This window comes from Anolis carolinensis, chromosome 3 (assembly GCF_035594765.1).
Source record: "Anolis carolinensis isolate JA03-04 chromosome 3, rAnoCar3.1.pri, whole genome shotgun sequence".
Taxonomy (NCBI): Eukaryota; Metazoa; Chordata; class Lepidosauria; order Squamata; family Dactyloidae; genus Anolis; species Anolis carolinensis.
Window position 1 is genome coordinate 229,480,040 of NC_085843.1, and position 22,789 is coordinate 229,502,828.

The 22,789-nt window shown below is 38.2% G+C and overlaps 1 protein-coding gene across 6 annotated transcripts in view; it reads left to right on the forward strand.

The window, feature by feature from the left end:
* stn1 (STN1 subunit of CST complex) overlaps positions 1 to 22,789 on the forward strand; it is a 61,094-nt gene that overhangs the window by 11,033 nt on the left and 27,272 nt on the right. For 5 of the 6 annotated variants that reach the window (XM_008106602.3, XM_003218493.4, XM_062976291.1 and 2 more), the window contains exons 2-4: positions 18,197 to 18,406; positions 19,645 to 19,740; positions 22,436 to 22,507. In XM_008106602.3, coding sequence (XP_008104809.1) covers positions 18,274 to 18,406; positions 19,645 to 19,740; positions 22,436 to 22,507 — 301 coding nt within the window. In that variant the 5' untranslated portion in view covers positions 18,197 to 18,273. The remainder of the gene's footprint in view (positions 1 to 18,196; positions 18,407 to 19,644; positions 19,741 to 22,435; positions 22,508 to 22,789) is intronic. The other variant, XM_016992172.2, reaches the window with a different exon arrangement.

The window sequence follows — 22,789 nt, forward strand, 5'->3', positions numbered from 1 at the left end:
CATTTATCCAACATAAACGGGCCGGCAGAATGTTGGATAAGTGAATATGTTGGATAATAAGGAGGCATTGAGGAAAAGCCTATTAAATATCAAATTAGGTTATGATTTTACAAATGAAACACCAAAACATCATGTTATACAACAAATTTGACAGAAAAAGTAGTTCAATACGCAGTAATGCTATGTAGTAATTACTGTATTTATGAATTTAGCACCAAAATATCACGATATATTGAAAACATTGACTACAAAAATGTGTTGGATAATCCAGAACATTGGATAAGGGAGTTTTGGATAAGTGAGACTCTACTGTAATTACTACATAGCATTACTGCGCGTGGAACTACCTTTTCTGTCAAATTTGTTGTATAATATGATGTTTTGGTGCTTAATTTGTATAACGATTACCTAATTTGATGTTTAATCGGCTTTTCCTGAATCCCTTCTTATTATCCAACATATTCACTTATCCTGCCGGCCTGTTTATGTTGGATAAGTGAGACTCTACTGTATATTGATAATCTTAAATTATCTGCTTAGAACTGGATTATATGAGGCTCCTTCTTCACAACTGTATAAAATGCACACTGAAGTGGATTATATGGCAGTGTGGAGTCAAGATAATCCAGTGCAAAGCAGATAATATAAGATTATAAATGGGTTATATAGCAGTGTAGAAGGGCCTTGAATCTACACTGCCATATAATCCAGTGCAAATTAGATAATCTGTGGAAGAAGCCTAAGTGAGGCCTAAATCTGCCTGTCCCCTAACTGAAGCCTGGCTGTCCTTTGGCTGAATTGGTTGCTAGGCGACCAAGTGGGCAGAGATTAGCCCTCTAAACTGGCAGCAATTGGATAAAAACAATTATTGCTCTCCCTCTAATTAGGACTTTATTTTTCTTTTCTTTTTGTTGTATCAACCCTGAGGCGTGGGTGATGGGTTGTGTTGTCAAATTTCAAGGTTGGGGGGCCTGTACTTTTGTTGTTTTGTGGGTCGCCGTGATGCCATCACTCTTTTATATATATAGATGTATATAAAAGAGTGATGGCATCATGGCAGCGGACAAAACAACAAAAGTAAACACCCCACAACCTCAAAAATTGACAGCACAACCCCTCATCCATGCCTCTAGGTTGATACAACAAAAAGAAAAGAAAAATAAAGTCCTAATTAGAGGGAGAGGAATAATTGTTTTTATCCAATTGCTGCCAGTTAGAAGGCTAACTTCTGTTCACTTGGTCCCCTAGCAACCCACTCAGCCCAGGGGACCCTTTACCTTAACTACCACCAATTCCTCAATACTTTATTTCCCATACCACCAGACTTCGCCACAGCAACGCGTGGCCGGGCACAGCTAGTTACATTATAATTTTACAAATTAAGACCAAAATATCATGTTTTACAACAAATTGACAGAAAAAAGCCATTCAATACATGGTAACCTTATGTAGTAATTGCTGTATTTGCGAATTTACCACTAAAACATTTACAATGTATGGAAAACATGGACTACAAAAATTGACTACAAATAAAGATAGAATTGCATAAAATGAACGTACAGTAACAAACATTGTCAGAAGTTAAATCCGTAAAAAGCAGTTCTGTGAAGATTTTGAAAAATCTGTTATCCTTGCCTGCCTAGAGAAACAGGTGTGGATCCAGGTGGGATGCAGACTTCGTTGGATAATACAGAACGTTGGATGAGCGAAGGTTGGATAAGCGAGAGACTACTGTATTCCCAGATTCCATACCAGCAGGAACAGTATGAAAAACAATGCCTTTCCCCCCTTAATATACATATATAATACGCAAAGAATCTACTCTCTATCTCTCAGACACACTTTTATCACAACTACAGGTACAATATGAGAAGTTACAGTCTTCCAGAGAACTTTCTCTAGGTAGGCAGATTTGTTAGGTATCTTTAAATTTCAAGATTACTAAAAAGTCAACAGATCTATGTTTAAAGGCGCCTTGGAAGCTTTTAAACAGAGGCTGGATAGCTATCTGTCGGGACTGCTTTGATTGTGCTTTCCTGCATGGCAGGGGGTTGGAATAGATGGCCATGTGATCTCTTCCAACTCTATTATTCTATGATTCTTTGAAATTCTATGCTTTTAGCATGATCACTTATGCAGGTACAAATTATATGAGTAATCTGTGGTGTGTAATTTGCTTTTGTCCAAGTTGCTAGCTTGTGGGATTCACACTGTTCCAAAATGTAGTGGTTTTCATTTGCTTTAAAATTAAGGAGGACTAGCCCAGATTATGAAGGGTTGGTTCACCGATAACTCTTAAGGTGTATCTCTCCTGTAGAATGAGTATCGTTTGCACCACTATAACTGCCATGGCTCAATATTATGGAATCCAGGGAGGTGTCACTTTGGAAGGCATGAGTAGTCTTTGGCAGAGAAGGCTAAAGACTTTGTAAAATGGCAACTCAAATAACAGTGTAGATCAGGCATGGGCAAGCTTCTGTCTTCCAGATGTTTTGGATTTCAACTCCCACAATTCCTAACAACTGGTAAGTTGACTGGTATTTCTGGGAGTTGAAGTCCAAAATACATGGAGGGCTGAAGTTTGCCCATGCCTGGTGCAGAAGCACTCATAGCCATAACAACTATGTTGATCATTCATATATAAGACAACTTACCTTAGAATGCCAGTTCCTAAAGCCAAATATTATGGAAAGCCCTGGGCTTTACTGCTGTATGGGTTGGATAGCTGCTGCTAAGAAACAAGATGATAAATGAACAGCTAGCATGAATTTTCATATGTTGTGACAGAGCTATCTTTATGGCGTTTGGACCCTAAATACCTTTGTGATGCAAACTAGATGCATTTATTTTACAATAGGCCAATATAGCTATCATTAATATTAAAAAAGCCCTAATCTATATCTTGCTTATGGAGTGGAGGTGATAAATATTAACTTCACTCATTGTGTGGTTTAGAAAATCTTACGGTATTTGATTGTATTTTAAAAAACATAATGTAATTATATGTTGTATATGCATACAATAAATATATTTGCCAACATATAAAGAACAGCTTTTCTGCCCTCAGAGCCACATTATTACCTAACAACCTTCATTCCTACTTGACAAATTAGGGATTGTTTTTTTTGTTTTTGTTTTTTGCTTCCTGGTTTCAACTTTTCAAGACTGAATCTTTGATTATTTCCTTTTTTATAGTTGCTGACCTTGATTATTTTCTTAAGTCAATTTCTGTTTTAGTTAACTAGGCTTTTTCCCAGTTCTTGGAAAGCATTGTATGTTTACCTGTCAAAGTTAAAATAAATACATCTGGTTTATTTTCTTACCAGGCTTTGCTTTTATCTTAATTTCCCAATGGGAGTTCTAATGTTTCTTCTCCAGTTTATCACAGCTTATGAAGGCTGTTCTGCTACTAGTGATTTCCTTAAGATAATGTAATGCTTGAAATTACTGAGGGATATGTATTCTCTCTGAAATAAGGATGACTCCCCTCTTGATTTGGTTTTCCTATAACTCTTATTGATTCATTATCATTTCCGTATCATTTCCTTAATGACCTTAAAGGATCTGCAATCTTATCTAATGGTTGATCTTGTTTGCTACTACTTTATATTTTCCCTGTCTTTTTCATTTATTATTGACACTGATAGAATTAAGACGATTTATTTTAAATTGTAGATGTGATAGTAATAGAAATGTCTCTGGCAATTCTCAATAACAGATTATGAATCCTCCAATCTGAGTAGTCATAAATGTATGGAGTAGAGGAAAGCACGTCTGAACCCAGGAGGAAGAAATATTTGTCTCCAAGGTCTCCTGTAACCATGTTGGCTTTGATTTAGGAAACATCCTTGACAGCCTCTGATTTTTTTTCACAGACATTCCTGTCTTCTATATAAGTGACAGTGGGTCCTCTTTCATATGAAAAGCATTATGGAAATGAACCCTGTGTATCCTCTGATTTAAAAAAATGTGCACTTTTGTTCTAACTTTCTGTTCAGAGCTATAATTAACTTGTACTCAAATCGATGAAATGCCAAGTTCTCTAACTTTAGCACAGATATTGCCAATTAGAAGCCATTCATCTGTCCTTACAGTATTTTTTATAAGACCATAATTCACAGTGTTGAACAGCTAATTTTTATTCCACTTAGCAATTCTTGAAACTTCTGAAAATCACAGTGGTATCTTTTGTGTAATAGTGAGGCTAAATGACTCCCAGGTCCGTTAACCTTTGCATGTTGCACAGCTGTTTCAAAGTCTGAATTAAAAATTTTCTCCACCAACACCTCTGCGATTTCTACCTGTTCATTCCAATTCTTACCCCATGGTTTCCCCTGTTTTGATTTTTCTGTTGGGCAACACTGTTTCAAGGGCCTAGCCATATTATCAGTATATTTGGAAGCAGAGATTTGTGTTTCAACTGATTGCTGTCAAAGGGGGCTTTTTAAAAAAAAGTCTGTAAAAGTGCCTAATGGTGATAAGGAAACAAGAAAATCACATTGGATAAATTCTTTTGGGATCAGGAAGCACCAGTAAACCACTAATAATTTCCCCCTGCCAGCTTGGAAGTAGGAAATAGATATGTAATGGTGCCCAACCCCTTTTTTTTTTAACTCGCTTAGATATTAAGTAAATGTCATGGCTGCCATAATTCAAAGTGATTGTTCAAGATATACCCAGAAACATATTCAGATAGAGCACATAGTATTATGGAAGCACAATCTAGGAAAATGTATAACATACACAAAATATCATAGACAAGCTAACTGTGTATTCCCTAAAATATCACTTCCAGGCCTTTTGACTAAGATCAAATGTACTACTTTCCCTAAAGTAGATGTTACATGTAAGCTCACTAAAAGTGGTCAAAACACTATTTTCCTCTGGGTGTCTGGGCATACTTTAAAACAAAGCATATTGAAACTGGCCACCATTTCCTTTTCCAAGAATGACTGGAGTAGGAATGAGCTACGTATGGCTTTCAAATGCAGTTTATACTGCAGCTTCCAGCATTCTTTACCATTGCCTAGGTTGACTAGGTCTGATGACAGTTACTCACTCATGTTCTGTAGATCGGTGCTTCACTTTGCCACATGCCAAACATTCCACGGTAATTTTTTTAAAAAAAAATGATTATCAGAGAACCAGAGGAACACTATGTTGGAGACCCTCTGAGACATAAGAAGTCCAGTCTGCTCCACATGCACAATCATTCTACCAAGGTTAAAATTTTGAAAAGGTAAAATGAGTGACTCTAAGATCATTCAGGTAATTTCATGACTAAGTACAAATTTGAATCCAGGTCTTTCCACATTCCATACTTCATACACTGCAGTGTACTGACTCAGCTTTTTCATGTGTAGAATACTGTCTGTCTGACAGGTATTAAATGAAAGTGCGTTGCAAATGGATTACCTCAATACTCTTGACCTCTAAATAGTCATTAGACTTTTGTTTCCAAAAGGCACAAGCTGTTTTGTTTTTTGTAGTGTGAATATTTTAAGTTCCTCACATAATAGCAAGGATTAGAAAAGTATTAAGGGGTGAAGGTACAAGATTTTCCCATATAAAATCTGCAGCAACACTTTCACCCCATGAATCCTAACTGTGCTTCTCTCTACTTTTGTTTTTCAGACTGGTGTTATGCTCTTGAGAATATGATTGAGACAGAATTTCAATAATTAACTTATTTCTATTACAGAATGTTTTTACTACTCTATTTACATGTATGAATCATTCTTCATATCCTATGTTGATTATGATTGATTACAATAGCACAAAACAAAAGTAAATGGTTATCCCTAGTTAATTGTACATTGAATATATAAAAAACTGTAGGGCCATGTTACTATTAATACAGTTGTTCCTAATAGTGACTGTGTGTTTGTTGTGTGCTGTGTTGCCCTTAGTCTTGAAAATGTGCATGCCTACCCATGTAGAAGTGTGTTTAGCACAATCCTAGTAGATCTCCCATTTTGGTTGTTAAGATTTGGCATTAAGTGTTCTAATGTTTGAGTTGTGTGGAAAACCTCATTTGGCAAATGAAATTGTTTGAAAATTGGTTTACTAAGATATGAAAAAGCTATTTTAACTCCTAGAAATGAATACAGTCATATTGTATTTTCATGTAAAGTCGAATGTGTGGAGGAGGGGTGATCCTACTGCTTCATTGTGCTGTCAGTACAGTTTTTCTTCTATTCAAATCCCCCTAATGAGAGAGCAAAGTGTGAATATGTTGCCAAGAACAGCTTAAGGATTGTACTGGAGAGAATTTTAAAGTAGAATTACAGGTTACATAAAAATGTAAATTCAAGTGGATTCCTGCCAGTAGTTTTAAGTGAGTGACTACTGAATTCCTGCTCATCTGGAGACAACAATATCAAACTGGCAAACAAACTGCTGCCCTGACTAGTTGGGTAGCTATTACTATTGAAACCTATCTGGTTTTGCAACTAGTTGTTGTTGTATGGTTTCAAGCTGTTTCCAGCTTACATCAACCTTAAGGCCTTTATTGCAGATTGCTCCTCTTCTCTTGGAAAAGGAACGGCAAAAAAAATCAATTTGCTTGGTAAAAGCAGTTCCTTTGCCATTTGGATCAATAAAACATTATCAGACAATCCTTAAACCAATGGTTCTCAACCTGTGGGTCCCCAGATGTTTTGGCCTTCAACTTCCAGAAATCCTAACAGCTGGTAAACTGGGATTTCTGGGAGTTGTAGGCCAAAATAGCTGGGGACCCACAGGTTGAGAACCACTACCTTAAACAAAAGCAGGCAGGGGTACCAAGATACTCACAATCTCTCTTTTATTTCATCTTCATATCTGACAGATTTAGTGGCAAATCTTCCAGTCCTTTTTCATCCTCCTCCCCGTTTCTTGTCTTTGCAACTCTGTTTTCAATCTCTCCCTGGCCCCATCCTTTACACATACCTCCCTTACAATTAGCCATCTTTGAAGTAAGAGTGAATGTTTTATTTTCCTTAAGGGCGATTCCCTCCTCACTGCTCACACTCCTATTGCCATATCATAGGATTTTCTGAGAGTGTGATTTGCACAAATCAGCCAGAGGGTGTCCATTATTGTGCAAGGACTTGAACCCTGGTCTCTGCATTCATAGTCCGATGCTCAAACCATTACATCATGACGAAATTCAAGCTCCCATTTCTGTATAATATTCCTGAATCTACCTGTGGAAGACTATAAATATTCCACTAAGCATGCTCAGTAGTAACTTGAGAATTCAAATTGAGTTGTTGTATTAAAGCTAATAAAGAGATTTTTTTTTTGTATTCTTGACCCAGATCTAAAAATAATCTTGCTTTGGTATATTGAAGACCATTTATATATTTTAGGACTGTTTCAACTGACATCTGAAGTCCCACTGTGTTCAACAGAGGTTACTCTTAAGTGAATGTCCACAAAATTGCTATCTCAATGTGATCTATAAAGATGTTGTCTGTGACAACTAAATATTGAAACAGGCATAGAATTACTCTGGGAGTGTGTATAATTTATCATTTTCATATTTTACAATGAACACTCAATGCATGTGGGGTATATAATATTAATGTGTGATTTGTGAAATGGCGCAAATATAAGTCAATATATTCTTCCAATTAAATACATTATTCCCTTTCAAATAGTGGGAAGTAGAAGTCGTATTGTCCCCTCATGGTATAATGCAATTAAACAGCACTCTTGCTGCTGCTGGAATTATACTTAATTCCTGTAGACATGATTAGGAGCTCCAAAGAGAATAATCTCTCCAGTCGTTCGGCAGCATTTCCCCTGAAATGATTTACATAGTGACAGAGATGTCTAAAACAGCCTGATGAAATGACATAACATAAAGAGAGATTCGTGAAATGGTCAATTACATATCTGGTAACTCACCTGGCAGTTTACATGGAAAGGCTGTTAAAAATAACATGTATTTAGTTCAGGCTAATGATTGTTTTAAGCTAGTTTTTAAATAAAAAGACTGATTGTTACTGCTGTAGACCAGTATTTACTAGATTCATGTGCTGAACTGGAACTTTCAGACGTACATTTTAAGACTATGATTTACAGTCGCATTTTGTTTTCATTTGTTGTAAGGCACATTACTGGAAAAAGAGTGAGCTATAAACTAATTAACTGACTAAAATTGTATATGTACTAACTTAGAAATTCATTCAGTTGCATCCAGTTTGATTTTCCTCCACTAGGTATTTTGAGGCATAGAACCAGCATGATGTAGTGGTTTGAGCGATGGACTATGACTCAGGACAACAGGGTTTGAATCCCCACTTGTCCATTAAAACCCTGGGTGACAATGGACAAGTCATGCCCTCTTAGGCCTAATCTACACTGCCATTATAATGCATATTGAACCTCATTACAGTGTTCCCTCACTACTTCGTGGTTCACTTTTTGCAGATTCGCTGTTTTGCAGTTTTTCACCAAACTCTAAAAGATTATTATAAATAATAAAAAATTACAATTTACAGCCTAAGGAAGGGAGGAAGGAGAAGCCAAAGGGAGAGAAAAGGAGTCCAAGTGGCAATAGGAGGAGAAGGAGGTGATTTATCAACACACAATTGCTTGATAAAGACTTAAAATAGTGTATAACTACTAAAATAATGTATATATATTAAAATAAATATAGTGTCCCTACTTCGTGGATTTTCACTTATTGCGGGTGGTCCTGGAACCTAACCCCCACGATAAGTGAGGGAACACTGTATATATTGAACTCATATAATCCAATTCAATGCATTATATGAGTCTAAACTGGCCATATAAAGCAGCTCAATATGCATTGCCATGGTAGTGTAGATTGGGCCTCTGCCTCAGGAAAACCAGTGGTAAGTTCGCCTTAAGGTCACCATAAATCTGAAACCACCTGAAGGTACACAACAACAGCAATAACAAGTGTTTTAGTATTTCAGTTAATGACTTTGTTAAAATGTATTTAGTGTAGTAAAGTTAGGGTTGGGCTTCAAATCAGATTGGCATGTCTGATATTATTAGGTCACCACATCTCATTTGGTTGTGTTTAAATGTTCCGCAAAATTAGATATTCCTCTGTGTGAGTTCCAGTTGTATAGAACAACGTATGCTGTGAATAACAAATTTTGCTTCAAATAGCTTCTATCCTTTTCCTTTCCAAACAAGTCATGTGGAGTAGTCTCCACTGTCCATAAGCTATAGCAGTGGTTCTCAACCTGTGGGTCCCCCCAGATGTTTTGGTCTTCAACTTCCAGAAATCCTAACAGCTGGTAAACTAATTGGTATTTCTGGGAGTTACAGGCCAATACAGCTGGGGACCCACAGGTTGAGAGTCACTGAGCTATAGGGATCTCTGAATAAGAACACCAATCTCTGGAAGGAAGAAGCACATAAAGCTAAGTTAGATAGCCCATGAATTAAAAATGCTCAGGAGTTGGGATTCCTACAAATTGTCAAGGCAAGGATTCACCATATAATATGGAATGATATTCTGTAATGCTTCTGGAAAATAATTGGCAGGGGTTCTCAAACTTTTTCAGCTGCAGAGCTCTTTTGAAGCAAAAGTTTCTCGTGGAACCTCAAGAAATGTTTTTATATTATATATTATATATAATGTATATATATCAGGCATGGGCCGGCCCAGTGGCAGATGGATGGAGAGTGTTTGTGTGAATTAATTCACACAATTAAAAAAGAAAAGAAAAGAAAGAACAATAAGGTATTTAAAATGAAAAATAATTTTAACCAACGTAAACTTAACAGTATTTCAGTGGAAGACTCCCGGGGCCATCCAGTCCAACCCCCTTCTGCCATGCAATAACAGCACAATCAAAGCACCTCCAACACATAGCCATCCAGCCTATGTAATAATAATAATAATAATAATAATAATAACAACAACAACAATAATAGCAGCCCCCCCCCCCCCGCAGGTTCCACCTTGACGTGGTGGTGGGGCTTAACCATTCAATGAGATGCTGCAGAAAGGAAGTATCAGTGAATGGCTAACAACTGGAAGAACATACCTGATACAAAAGGATCCAGCAAAAGGAGCAGCACCAGGAAACTACAGGCCAATAACGTGTCTGCCCACTATGTTTAAACTACTGGCTGGCATCATAGCTGACAGAATTCAAGACTATCTTGAAGAAAAAAACATCTTGCCAGATGAACAGAAAGGCAACAAATGGAAAAGCAGGGGCATAAAAGACCAGTTATTAATTGACAAAATGATTCTGGAGAACTGTAAAAGCTGAAAAGCTAATCTTCACATGACGTGGATTGACTACAAAAGGGCCTTTGACTCACTCCCACATAGCTGGATCATCAAGTGCCTAGACGGCATCGGGATTAGTAAAAACGTTGGCACCTTTATTGAAAACATGATGGAGCACTGGAAAACTGAACTGTTTGTTGGAAATGAAAGCTATGGACTTGTCAACATCAGGAGAGGAATTTTCCAGGGAGACTCATTGTCCCCTCTGCTTTTCATTATTGCCATGATCCCTCTATCAACAATCTTACAAAAAACAAATCTCGGCTATCAAACATCTAAGAAATCTCACAAAATTTCATATCTGATGTACATGGATGACCTGAAGCTGTATAGGAAAATGGAAACTGAAATCCAGTCTCTGACTAACACTGTCCAAATTTTTAGCACTGATATCAGCATGGAGTTTGGCTTGGACAAATGTTCGACAGTGGCATTGAAGAAGGGAAAAATCATTGAAAGTGAGGGCATAAATATGCCTAATGGCCAAACAATAAAGTGTCACCAGCCAGAAAAATTCTCAAAAGCAAGCTCAATGGAGGTAACACCATCAAGGCCATGAACACCTGGGCCATACCTGTCATAAGATATACTGCTGTCAACATAAACTGCACACAGATGGAACTGGACAATTTGGACAGAAAAACAAGAAAACTCATGACCATTCGTCATTCACTGCACCCCCACAGTGATGTTGGCCGGCTATATCTGCCTAGAAGATCAGGGGGCAGAGGACTCTTACAAGTAAAACAAGCAGTCAAAGAAGAAGAACATGCCCTGGCAGAATATGTAAAGCAAAGTGAAGAACCTGCTTTGATTGAAGTCAAAAATCAGAAACTCCCCAAAGCACAGCAGACAAAAAACCAGTACAAGAAAACCACACTACAAACGAGAGCTGACAGCTAGCACAACAAAACATTGCATGGAAAGTTCCTTGACAAAATTGAACGAAAAGCTGATAAGGAGAAGACCTGGCTATGGCTCATGAATGGGACCCTGAAGAAGGAGACAGAAGGCCTGATCCTTGCAGCCCAGGAGCAAGCCATCAGAACAAATGCAATTAAGGCCAAGATCAAAAAATCAGCTGATGACCCAAAATGCAGACTGTGCAAGGAAACCAACGAAACCATTGATCATCTCCTCAGCTGCTGTAAGAAAATTGCACAGACAGACTACAAACAGAGGCACAACTATGTGGCCCAAATGATTCATTGGAACTTATGCCTCAAGTACCACCTTCCAGCAGCAAAGAACTGGTGGGATCACAAACCTGCAAAAGTATTGGAAAATGAGCACGCAAAGATACTGTGGGACTTCCAAATCCAGACTGACTAAGTTCTGGAACACAACACACCAGACATCACAGTTGTGGAAAAGAAAAAGGTTTGGATCATTGATGTTGCCATCTCAGGTGACAGTCGCATTGACGAAAAACAACAGGAAAAACTCAGCCGCTATCAGGACCTCAAGATTGAACTTGAAAGACTCTGGCAGAAACCAGTGCAGGTGGTCCCGGTGGTGATGGGCACACTGGGTGCCGTGCCAAAAGATCTCAGCCGGCATTTGGAAACAATAGACATTGACAAAATTACGATCTGCCAGCTGTAAAAGGCCACCCTGCTGGGATCTGCGCACATCATCCGAAAATACATCACACAGTCCTAGACACTTAGGAAGTGTTCGACTTGTGATTTTGTGATATGAAATCCAGCATATCTATCTTGTTTGCTGTGACATAATAAAATAATAGCAGAAACCCCAGAGGACATTCAATCCAACCCTCTTCTGCCATGCAGGAAAAACTCATCAAAGCACCCCTGAGCAGTGGGAGAGAAATAGGGGTTTGGAAGCAAAGAAGAGGGGGGTCAGAGCAGCAAGAAAAATACTCTGGGCAGTGAGGAAGGCAGGGAGAAAGGGTCTGTGCCCTGGGAGGATCCTGTTGTCGTTGCTGCTGCTGTTTCTGGTATCTCCAAACTTTATTTTCCTTGCATTTCACAGAAGGAGGAAAGAGGAGGAGATGGGAAGCAGCATGGTGCTGTTGAGCTCCTCACTAGCACCTGTGGAGCCCCAAGGGCTCTGCAGAGCACAGTTTGAAAAGCCCTGTTCTAGAGGGCTATACCTTTTTCTTAGTATAGCTGCTGTTTGTTTATATCCTAAAATGTAAGAAACCTGTGACCAGTGCTTAGCAGACCAATTGAACAAGCTTCTCAAATGGTCAAATGGCAACTTGAATGTGACATGTCCTGAAGAAATGAGCTTTTGCTATTTCAGTCACCTCTTTTTGTATTTGAAAGAGAGTTTTATTTTCATTTATAAAGAACTGCAATTTGCTGGGTTCTATAGAAGCAATCTACAATCACAAAAGAGTATGCTGTGATATGTATTGTTAAAATGCATTGTATAACCCTGTTACTTTCATTGCAACAAATTTCATGTTATTATACTTCCATTTTGAAATTCTCCCTGACTGTTTTACACTGTTAGAGTACATTGAAATTGCAGTAGCAATTCACATATTTATAGTGCTTCATGTTGATGTACTTCTGTACGTTAGTTACTTCAAATGTCATTTCTGACTTTCCTGTTTGGCTGAGACTTCATAGTCTAGTCTAACCAGAAGCCTTGCATATTCACCATGATGAGTGAGCTATTATATCTCCCTGAGCAGAATAGGTAAAAAAGTTGCCTGCACAATTGAGTATTTGTACCTGAGTACTGTGGACTTTGACACTGTCTTTTATTTCTGTTTGGACCTAGTCATCATTTTTTAGAAGTAATTCAACTCTGATGGGACCAGCAGTGGTTAAGGGCTTTAGAGCAGCTATTCTGATTCTCCAGCTCAAAAAGGAGAGGTGGCTAGATGGGCAGGGCAGGGCAGAGCTATCATTTGCTCTAAAATCCATGAAAATGCCCTCTAGGGAATTTCTCCTTTGAGGGAAAAATAATTTTGTGTAAAAGCATGTGCAATGGGATTATGGCCTTTCATGGTTTGAGGGCCATAGTCTTCCAAAATTGCCCAACCCTGGAATAGAAGTAAGAGTTGGTGTGAAAAAGATTCATTCTGCCTCCTTCAATCTCTCCTCACACACACACACACACACACACACACTTGGATTTCACAGACTGGTTTGTGAATTCCCTGTTCTGAAACCACTCCCTGATTTTCATTTATTTTATTTGATCCTAACTTCTTATTGAATTTCAATCTCCTTGTGGAGAGGAAAAGCAGGGTATAAATAAACATAATAACAACAACAATCTCTTATCCTTTTCTCTGCCTTTCATCTTCTCTTACATTTCTTACCCATGTTTTTTCCATCCCACTCTGATTTAACACCTTGTCCATTCTAATATATTTACGTTGAAACACATTTTAATATGAGTTAATTTTCCATCAAGCCTTTATAGAGCAGAGTCAATCTAATTAGTTCTGGATCTAATTTTTTATGGTATACTTTTGTTTTACTTTCAGGATATGCTCTGTACATTTTAAATAACTAGAATAATAAACATTCTCTAGACACAGGACTGTTAATTGTAAAACATTTTCAAATAATGATTGGATTTCCGGCTGTTTTATTATCCCTTTGCCCTAAGTAATACTTAATTACCAGAGCTGCTAATGCATGCAGAGTCTATCTGGGTCATTATTGGATTCTTCACCTAGCTAAAGGACCCAACTCCCATCGGTTTTATAACTTGCCAATTTTTTCAGGAATCAAGAGGAAGTACCCCCTGGGAAGAGCCCTTATTATGTCACTGCAGCCCAATTAAACAGACAGAAGGGTTCAGAATAATAAATGGAAGGTTGGTTGAAAGAGCCACAGGTTTCTTTATAAACAGGTGCATCACTTAAGTATATGCTGCTAAACTGTAAAACAAAGTGTGTTTCACAATACTGCAGTTTCTACCCTTTACTGCCAGGCATTTGGCTGAATGTGTTCACTGCTTTAATTTTGGGGATAGGAAGGAATAGGTGTGTGTCCCGTCCTTTTCAATTCTGAGCAACTCAACATTCCTTTCAGAGGAATACTTGGATGGTATGTGATATGATCACATACTCTGAAAACCAGAAAGGAGCCTTGTGTCATCTTAAGGACAAAACATCTCTTTATTATTTTGCCACAGGACTCCTTATTGTCTGTTCCACTTACCCAGCAGCTATTCCTAGTTTGAGAGCAGTACTTATTACATGAAAATAATCCTTTTGAGTGCTTTGTGGTTTCAAATAATTTTATGGTCTGCTGCCTCATGACTTTTAGTGAAAAAACAAAAAGCTAAACAACAGTCCTTCATACCAAAGATAACAAAATGCTTTTTGAAAAAAAAATGTCAGTAGTTTTATTTTAATTGTTTGTTTTATGGACTGTATTAGACCTATACTTAGGCCAGACAATTAGCAAACATTAGCAGTTGCATTGTCTCTTGGTCTATGTTAACTCTTCCAGTAAGTATATTACAGTGTTCCCTCACCTATCGTGGGGGTCACATTCCAGGACCACCTGCGATAAGTGAAAATCCACAAGTAGGGATGCTGGGCTTCTCCTTAGGCAAGAAGTAGAAAGAGGGAGGGAGGAAGGAAGGAAGGAAAGGGAAGAAAGAGGCAGGGGAACATGGCGCCGCCTCCTTCTCGCTGCCATTTGGGCTCCTTCTCCGCCCCGCTGGCCACACCCGACTCAGACCACCGCCACTGTAAATCATAAGTTTTTATTATTTATAATATTATTTTAGTGTTTCTTTAAAAACTGCGAAACAGCAGGGGCATGAAAAGCGAACACGAAGTAGCGAGGGAACACTGTACAGTGCCTCTGCATTGGTAAATGTTTAAGGTAAAACATTTCATATTGCCTTAGGTCACAAATCTGTCCCCACAGACTTGTTTTCTGATTTCAGTTCATTGTTGCAGCAATTTATTTTGATGTCAGTGTGTCAACTTTTGCAAATGGGATAATAGTTTAGTAATAGAAAGAAAGGTAAAATGGAGAGTGAGAAGATAGGATTTTGTATTTATGTGCCATGAACTGCAATCTTGTAAGACATTGAGACTGTTTCTGTTCCACAGTTTTGGAGTATTTCTGTCTTTGCAGAAGTGATGGCATGCACCCCCATAAAGATGCACCGATCCTTCTACCCTCTCAACGTTTTCTTTAATATTTAGGAGCTTGGCAGTTTGATTCAGTATTTCTGCAATTTACATCATGTGTAAATTCATCTTGGAGCATAATATGCCTGTGATGTCATGGGTTTGAATATAAAACTGTTGCTTGATCTATTGCTGTTTGGAAGGAGGAAATAATAGACACTGAATGGCAGCTTTTGAGGGGAAAATTGAGGCAGTTGGTGAGTGGCAACTGAGACTTTAATATGAATAGAAGAGGGTTTAGTCTGGAGTTGGAGAAGAGTCTGAGAACGATTTGGGCTAGACTAGCTTAGGGTTGTAGTTAGAGAAAGCAGTTTGTGTTGTATGGTTAGTAAGGGTCTGATTCAGCCTAAGAGTGAGGTGGTTTGAGGTTATATATAAATAATGTGCTGTTTTGTATTTAACTTCTGTAATGTTTTGTTTTTATACACTTCCTGGCTTCTGGAATTGTCATTTTGAGAGCCGACTTTCAGAAAAGGCTTCTGTGGTGGCAGCACTAAAGGTGAAAAGGTGATACCTTGGCAATCAAAGTAGCTTAATCTTTACTGGAATCTTGAGGGCATTTAGATTGATCCTACAGTGGGAGCTGGAAGAGGGGGTCAGAAAGAAGTCCTTTACCTGTGTTAGAGATAGGGATCGGGAAAGGCCTTATACTGTATGTTTGCAGTAAACACTGTAAAATCTTCCCATTCAGTCCATGTAGTATAAAAACCCCCACCGCTGGCCATAGTGTTGGGATTGCCCATGGAGTATAAAGACGCCACCCTTATTGTATACAATGGTGGGATAAAGAGTAGAGCCCTCCAATAAAGTGTGGAAACCCCACATGTGGTGGCAGTAGCAGGATTACTAAAGATAAAGGTTTTCCCCTGACATTAAGTCTAGTCGTGTCCGACTTTGGGGGTTGGTCCTCATCTCTATTTCTAAGATGAAGAGCCGGCGTTGTTCGTAGACATCTCCAAGGTCATGTGGCTGGCATGACTACACGGAGTGCTGTTACTTTCCTGCCAGAGTGATACCTATTGGTCTATTCACATTTTCATGTTTTCAAACTACTAGGTTGGCAGAAGCTGGGGCTAACAGCGGGAGCTCACCCCGCTCACCAGATTCAAACTGCCAACGTTTCAGTCAGCAACCCACTGGGCTTCATAGCAGGATTACTCAGGAGTAAACCCCTTATTTGGTGAAGTCGGCAATGGAATATAGCTGTCTGGCTTCAGGTTCAAGAGACAGAGAAGATTCTGCATCTTCTCTATCTCTTGCTTTTAAAAAAATGTCTCACTTGATAAAGATCTTGGTAATTGTGTTGTCGAAGGCTTTCATGGCCGGGATCACAGGGTTTTGTATGTCTTTCGGGCTGTGTGGCCATGTTCCAGAAGTATTTTCTCCTGACGTTTCGCCCACATCTATGGCAGGCATCCTCAGAGGTTGTGAGGTACCTCTGCCATAGAGGTGGGCGAAACGTCAGGAGAGAATACTTCTGGAACATGGCCACACAGCCCGAAAGACATACAACAATCTTGGTAATTTTTATACCTTTGTGATATATTGGTTGGTCCTAATCAAAGTATTAAGTAACAGTGGATTTTTGTTACTCTTTTATTGCTTCGAACAATAAAGGGTACTAAGTCATTTCTATTAGAAAAGAAGGTCAACACAAATGATGTTGGCACTTCCTACTGGTCAAAGGATGGTTCTGTAGCACATGGAGAGCATGGTAGGGGTTAGACTAATTAAAAGAAAGCTATGGAGAGAATGAAAGTCATGTTATGTTAGAAATGACACTCTATTGCTTATTGCCACTAATGATAAAATGTTGTCATTCAGGACAGTAGCAACTGTAACAGATTATAGGATTTTGGCAGTGGGGTGCAAAGCACACTGTGACCAGAAGGGGTCCTTACTTGAATTCCACTTCTCATTTTAACCTTCCTTTTATGAACTTCACAGGTTTCCTGACCCTCATTGCTGATCCTCAGACTTTACCTTTGCCAATTAATGCTGTCCAAAATGTACAAACTACAGCATTGCTTATTTCTCTTTTCTTAATAAAGACAAGTGGTGATTTAAATTGTTTGAGCAGTTAACCAAGATCCTATTAGAATGCTTTTTGCCTTTGACATTGGAAAGGGCTCTGTAATAAGGTCTCTACTGATGAAAAGAACACACAGGAACGATGTCATTACACATTCAATTATATGCTTCTCAGAAACATGTGCTTACTTTCTTTTTATCCTATGTCTATTTTTCATAGTTTTTTGTTCCTAGCTGAACAGGACTTTTATTTTCTGAATTGGATATATAGGTAAAAAAACCTAAGCTAATTATATTGTTGAAGTTCTTGCATTATTAATCTTTCTGACGTTGCCTATCATTGTCATTTCTCTAGGGCAATGTTTCTCTTTCAGCTACAGCAAAGTAAGCAGTTCTAAATTGCTGTTGACTATTAGCTGAGCATGATTTAGTGCTTTGGACAATGAATTATTACTCTGGAGACAAGGGTCTGAATTCTCACTCAGCCAGTGGGATATCTTGGGCAAGTTGCACTCTCTCAGCCTCAGAGGAAGGCAAAAGCAGCCTCTCCTCTGAACAAACATTGTTAAGGCAACCCTGTGATAGGTTTGCCTTGGAGTCACCATAAATTGGAAACAGCTTAAAGGCACACAACAACAGTAATTAGTTGTATTCCATTCTACTGTTGTTCAATGTTTTTGATGTATTTATGGATTTTGATTAAGGCATTGTTTCATTTTAATATCTTATTTTGCATCTATTCTCCCCTCCTCTTTTAGATTGACAATTATTTCATCCGAAGCTCTGCTTGCCATTAATTGATTCAGGATCTCCAGGTTCTGTTGTTGGCTTCTAAATGTCTGCCACAGCTACAGTTTCAGAAGCAGAGGTCCCATCAGTGTTATGGGGCTTGAATCCTATATTTTCAGCCTTTGCAAGATTGTACATAAAGGATATATTAGAAATGACGGAATCTAAACAGGTGCCAGGTAGGTGGTGAATAAGTGGGTACATAAAAATATTACTAGTTTTTAATGAAAAATCTGAGTTTCTCTCCTTGGTTGCATTCTTCAATAGGAAAAAAAGATGGCAGGCAGGCTTGGTAGCTTATGCAAACAAGAGGAGTTTTGCTCTAATTTAGGTGCTAAAATTGTTGTATTAATTTAACTACTAAGGATTTTTAAAAGAGGGAGCAAAATCCAGTTTTGAAACAGACGTTCTTTAAATATTCTGACTTTCAATTGTCAGCATGCACCACACCTTGTTTTTTCCCAGTGTTGCTAAAAACAGTTTCATTTCATTTGTTTCATTTCCTGTGCTGTTTTGGGCAATAGCACATACATCTCTTCCACGGAAACCTAAACTTTTGGTTCTCATTTATTACACTTGTACCTTGCACCTATGAGAATAAAGGAATTGTTATAAGTCAAACTACACAAAAGTGAGCAGAAGGTCTTAACATTTTATGTATTTTCCACCTAGTTTTTCTCTGGCTAGGACGATGAGCAGCAGAAGTGCTATTCTGACCTCAGTAAAATGTGGGAAACCAATTTAGGAGTATCTTACTTTGACCAAACAGAATAAAGCCTCTGCCATAAATCAAAGACCTCAGCCTGCTTTTGAAATAGTGGAGTGGGTGGACTGGTGGATATGAAACAGGTGCCACATAGAAACAGTAATCCATATTATACGCTGCTGGACACAAATAATTTGCTATATGGGATACATTTAAACTGTAGTTTAAACTTGAGGAAATAGGCGTTTTAACTTTCTCATGGGGTGATGATACAAGATAGTAGGATATTTTCAATCAGGACTTTCCCAGTTACTGGAAGTATGATTGAATAAGTGCAGGAATGCACATATTGGTCAAATAAGATTGAAGACATCTATATGTGAAGTGAACATATCCCCAGTAAAATCCCAAACTTCGAAAGTGCATCAGACAAATGGGAGACCAAGTCAGACCATAATATACCACTCAGTCTTCAAGCATAATTTGGAAGATGCAAGTTCAATCCTTTGATCAAGAGCTGATACCAGTGTTTAAGTATTTTGATTTAAGCATTAAGGAGACACCCAAGTGCAAATAGTTGAAGTTAACTGACTAAAATTAAGTGCAAGTCCTTTAGTAACAGTAGGAGGATTGTGATGGATAGGATTTTAAAGAAAGAATGGTAGGAGTTCAAACAAACAAATATAAAAACAGTGTTTCTCATCTTTCTAGGTATATTCTTTTATAACAGGCATCCAATAAAGCAAGTGGATATTCTTGGAACTCTTGTTCTAATCAAAGAACGAAATGCCTTCCATACTTATGGGGGTAAGTAGTTCTATTCTTCTATTCTTAGCGGGGACATGAGAGAAGCCTCTCACAAGATGGTAAAACATCAAACATCTGGGCATCCCCTGGGCAACGTCTTTGCAGGTGACCAATTCTCTCACTCCAGATGCAACTTGTAGTTTCTCAAGTAGCTCCTGACATGAAAAAGTATAAGTGAGATTAATATAATAAAGTTAGGGAATCCATGCTTGATTAAACAGCTGATATATTTAAAGAAAAAACAAAAAAGCTTATACAGTGTTCCCTCATCGTGTGGGTTACGTTCCAGGACCACCCGCAATAAGTGAAATTCCGCAAAGTAGGGGCACTATAATTATTTCAATATTTACACATTATATTAGTAGTTAGATGGCCTTTCTCCCCTTCGCAAGCCTTCTTCCTGTGCTTCTTCCTCTCGGGCGCCTGCCAGTTTCCCTTTTGTGCATGCGCCTCCCTCTCGTCAGCATCCAGAGTAGCCTGGCTAAATTCCGATGAGAGGGAGGGCATATGTGCAAAAGGGAAACTGGTACCTTCTGCGTATGTGCACCATTCAGAAAAAAAACCGCGAAGCAGTGAGGGAGTGAAAAGCAAACCAACTCAGAGAGAGTGTCTCAGGTATTACTTCAGGGAGAGTAGATCTACGTTGAACCTTTCATAATAGTTCTTTTTCCTTCCTATATATATAGAACCAGAAGACAACATTGTACAAGGTTCTCTGATAAGTGAGATGCAGGAACCTTTCCTGTGTATACCAAACAGATTATAAATGTGCCAGACTTCCCCATTCTAAATTTTTCCACTTCTCTGGAACTTCTCACTAGAAAAAATGAGAGGTCGAGCTACACAATGCTGCTCTTAATTTTTTGAAGGATTATCTAAATTCTTCATGTGCACAAATATGCATGCACAAGTCTCAGACCATTGGCCCATGGAGCCTGTCAACACAGACTAGCAGTCAAATTGATATATTTTGCATGTAGGAGCTTCCATGTACAGTACAAAAATAGAGACTGAGAAGCTGGTTGCATGGTTGCCCATTCCTGGGCAGAAATGCTTCTGTTAATCCTTTTTAAAACAGTGGTTGTTGTTGCTTCTTCCTATTTTTAAAAAGAAAAGCTGTGCCTCAATTTTCTTCTTATCTATTTCCCATTATCTGCCCTTTTCCCATCAACTCCCAACATAGTGACCTCTTTCCTTTATGTTATCTTCCAGGTAAGAACATAAAGGAAAGATCAGATCAGTTAAATGCCACACATTCAAAGTGAAGTTAATAAAAGGGGTGAGTTCTTTTCTCGTCTTAGGACTGCTCTCCTTCCTCTGTTTCTTTCTTTCCCCATATCCAAACTATTCTTAGCTTCCTTCTCAGGCTCTGTGCCAAGTGACTCCTCCCTGTCCTAACCAGAAGCAGGCTGAGTTGGCCAAAATGAGTGGTAACTTCCACTTACGCCTTTCAGTTTCAACTGAGGCCATGCCAGCAGGGAATCTAATTGGTGTTGCATCAGCTGGATCAAGCCTACTGAGGCATGTTACACTCCTCCGCTTGGAAGGAAATTACAGAAGTGAGGGTGTACTTTCTGTACTGAAAATTCTAGATTTATTCTAGAGTTATCTAAAATTTATATTAATTCTTATCAAAGGAGGCTGCTTATTGTAATCTCTAATTGTTCATCAGTACATGGTTCACATTGACAATAAGCTCATATTTACTAGATAATACATGGTCCAATAAGCCAAATATCAATTTATTGAAAATGATCAGTGACTGATTTGTAAATGAGGAAAATTAAAATAATGCAGGTCAGTAATGTCACAAGTCTAAAAGGTATTGTAAGTACTTGGAGAGAAAGTATGCACAAGAAGTAATTTTCAAATAAATATTGAACAATGATGACTCAATATCATAAAACCCAAATATTTAAAATTGGAGCCCTTCTGCCATTCAACCCTCTATGATTTCTCTTCAAACAGTAGCCAGTGCCAGATACTGTCTTGTCTCTACAATTCATATATTAAATTGATATAATTATAGCCTATGTCTACTTGTTTTGAAAGATGTAATCGGTGTTGGAGAATTCAAAAAGTAATTTGTATGTAGTTATTGTTCTTCTGCATATAATAGAATACAAATTATGAGCATTCAGTTACATACAGAAACACATGAAGTGGACAACAAAGACGAGAAAAGGCACAAGTCCATGACAATAAATTAAGATGAATTAAATAAATCAGTTAGAAGAATAGCAATATTCATAAGCTGTATAATTTTATCTTGGAGCAAGGAGGGTATTACGCCAAATGTCAAATAGAAAATCTGTCAAAAATCAATTTTCATCTCACACTTATAGCTCGGGTGATTCCCATATATTCTCTCATCTCACTTCTTCATATGCAAACTCATCCACCAGCCACCATGTAAGGGGTGAACAAGGGAGTATTTTAGATAATGTGTGTTGCTTTTTGGTGTCAGGTGACCAACTTTCAGTCATTTGGTATTCTGAAATAGAAAATAACAACTGAGATTGGGAAAGCTGATGAGAGATTTCTGATATTGAAGATACGTTTTGGTCCTTAGGTATAAAATACTGACATTGATGAGCAAATGTAGATGCGCCCTGATAAAATGACAGATCTGTGAGCTGTTGTTCTGTGTTCTGGAAAGGCAACCCTTCACTAATCTGCTGCCCTTATCTTCTAGTGGATGATGGCACAGGGGTTATAAGCTGCACCTGCTGGAAAAATTCACTGGCAGAACAGAAATCATTGTCAGGTAATATTTGGCAAAACAGAAATCTTTATTCAGATTCACTACTACTTGCCTTCAATTTTAGTGTTCAGAATATTTATTAGAATATCTGGTCAAGGTTGTATTCAGATACTTACTGAATTTACCTGTTTGTCTTTTGCATATTTTTTCCACTTTAATGTATTCCTGTGAAAAGGTAAACAAATAAGTGCAGCAGCCAATTATTCACAACTACTGGCCCTAGCTGTTACTTAAAGTAGCTGATGTTTCAGTCCAAGTCTTCAGTATGGCCTTAGATGCTTCCTT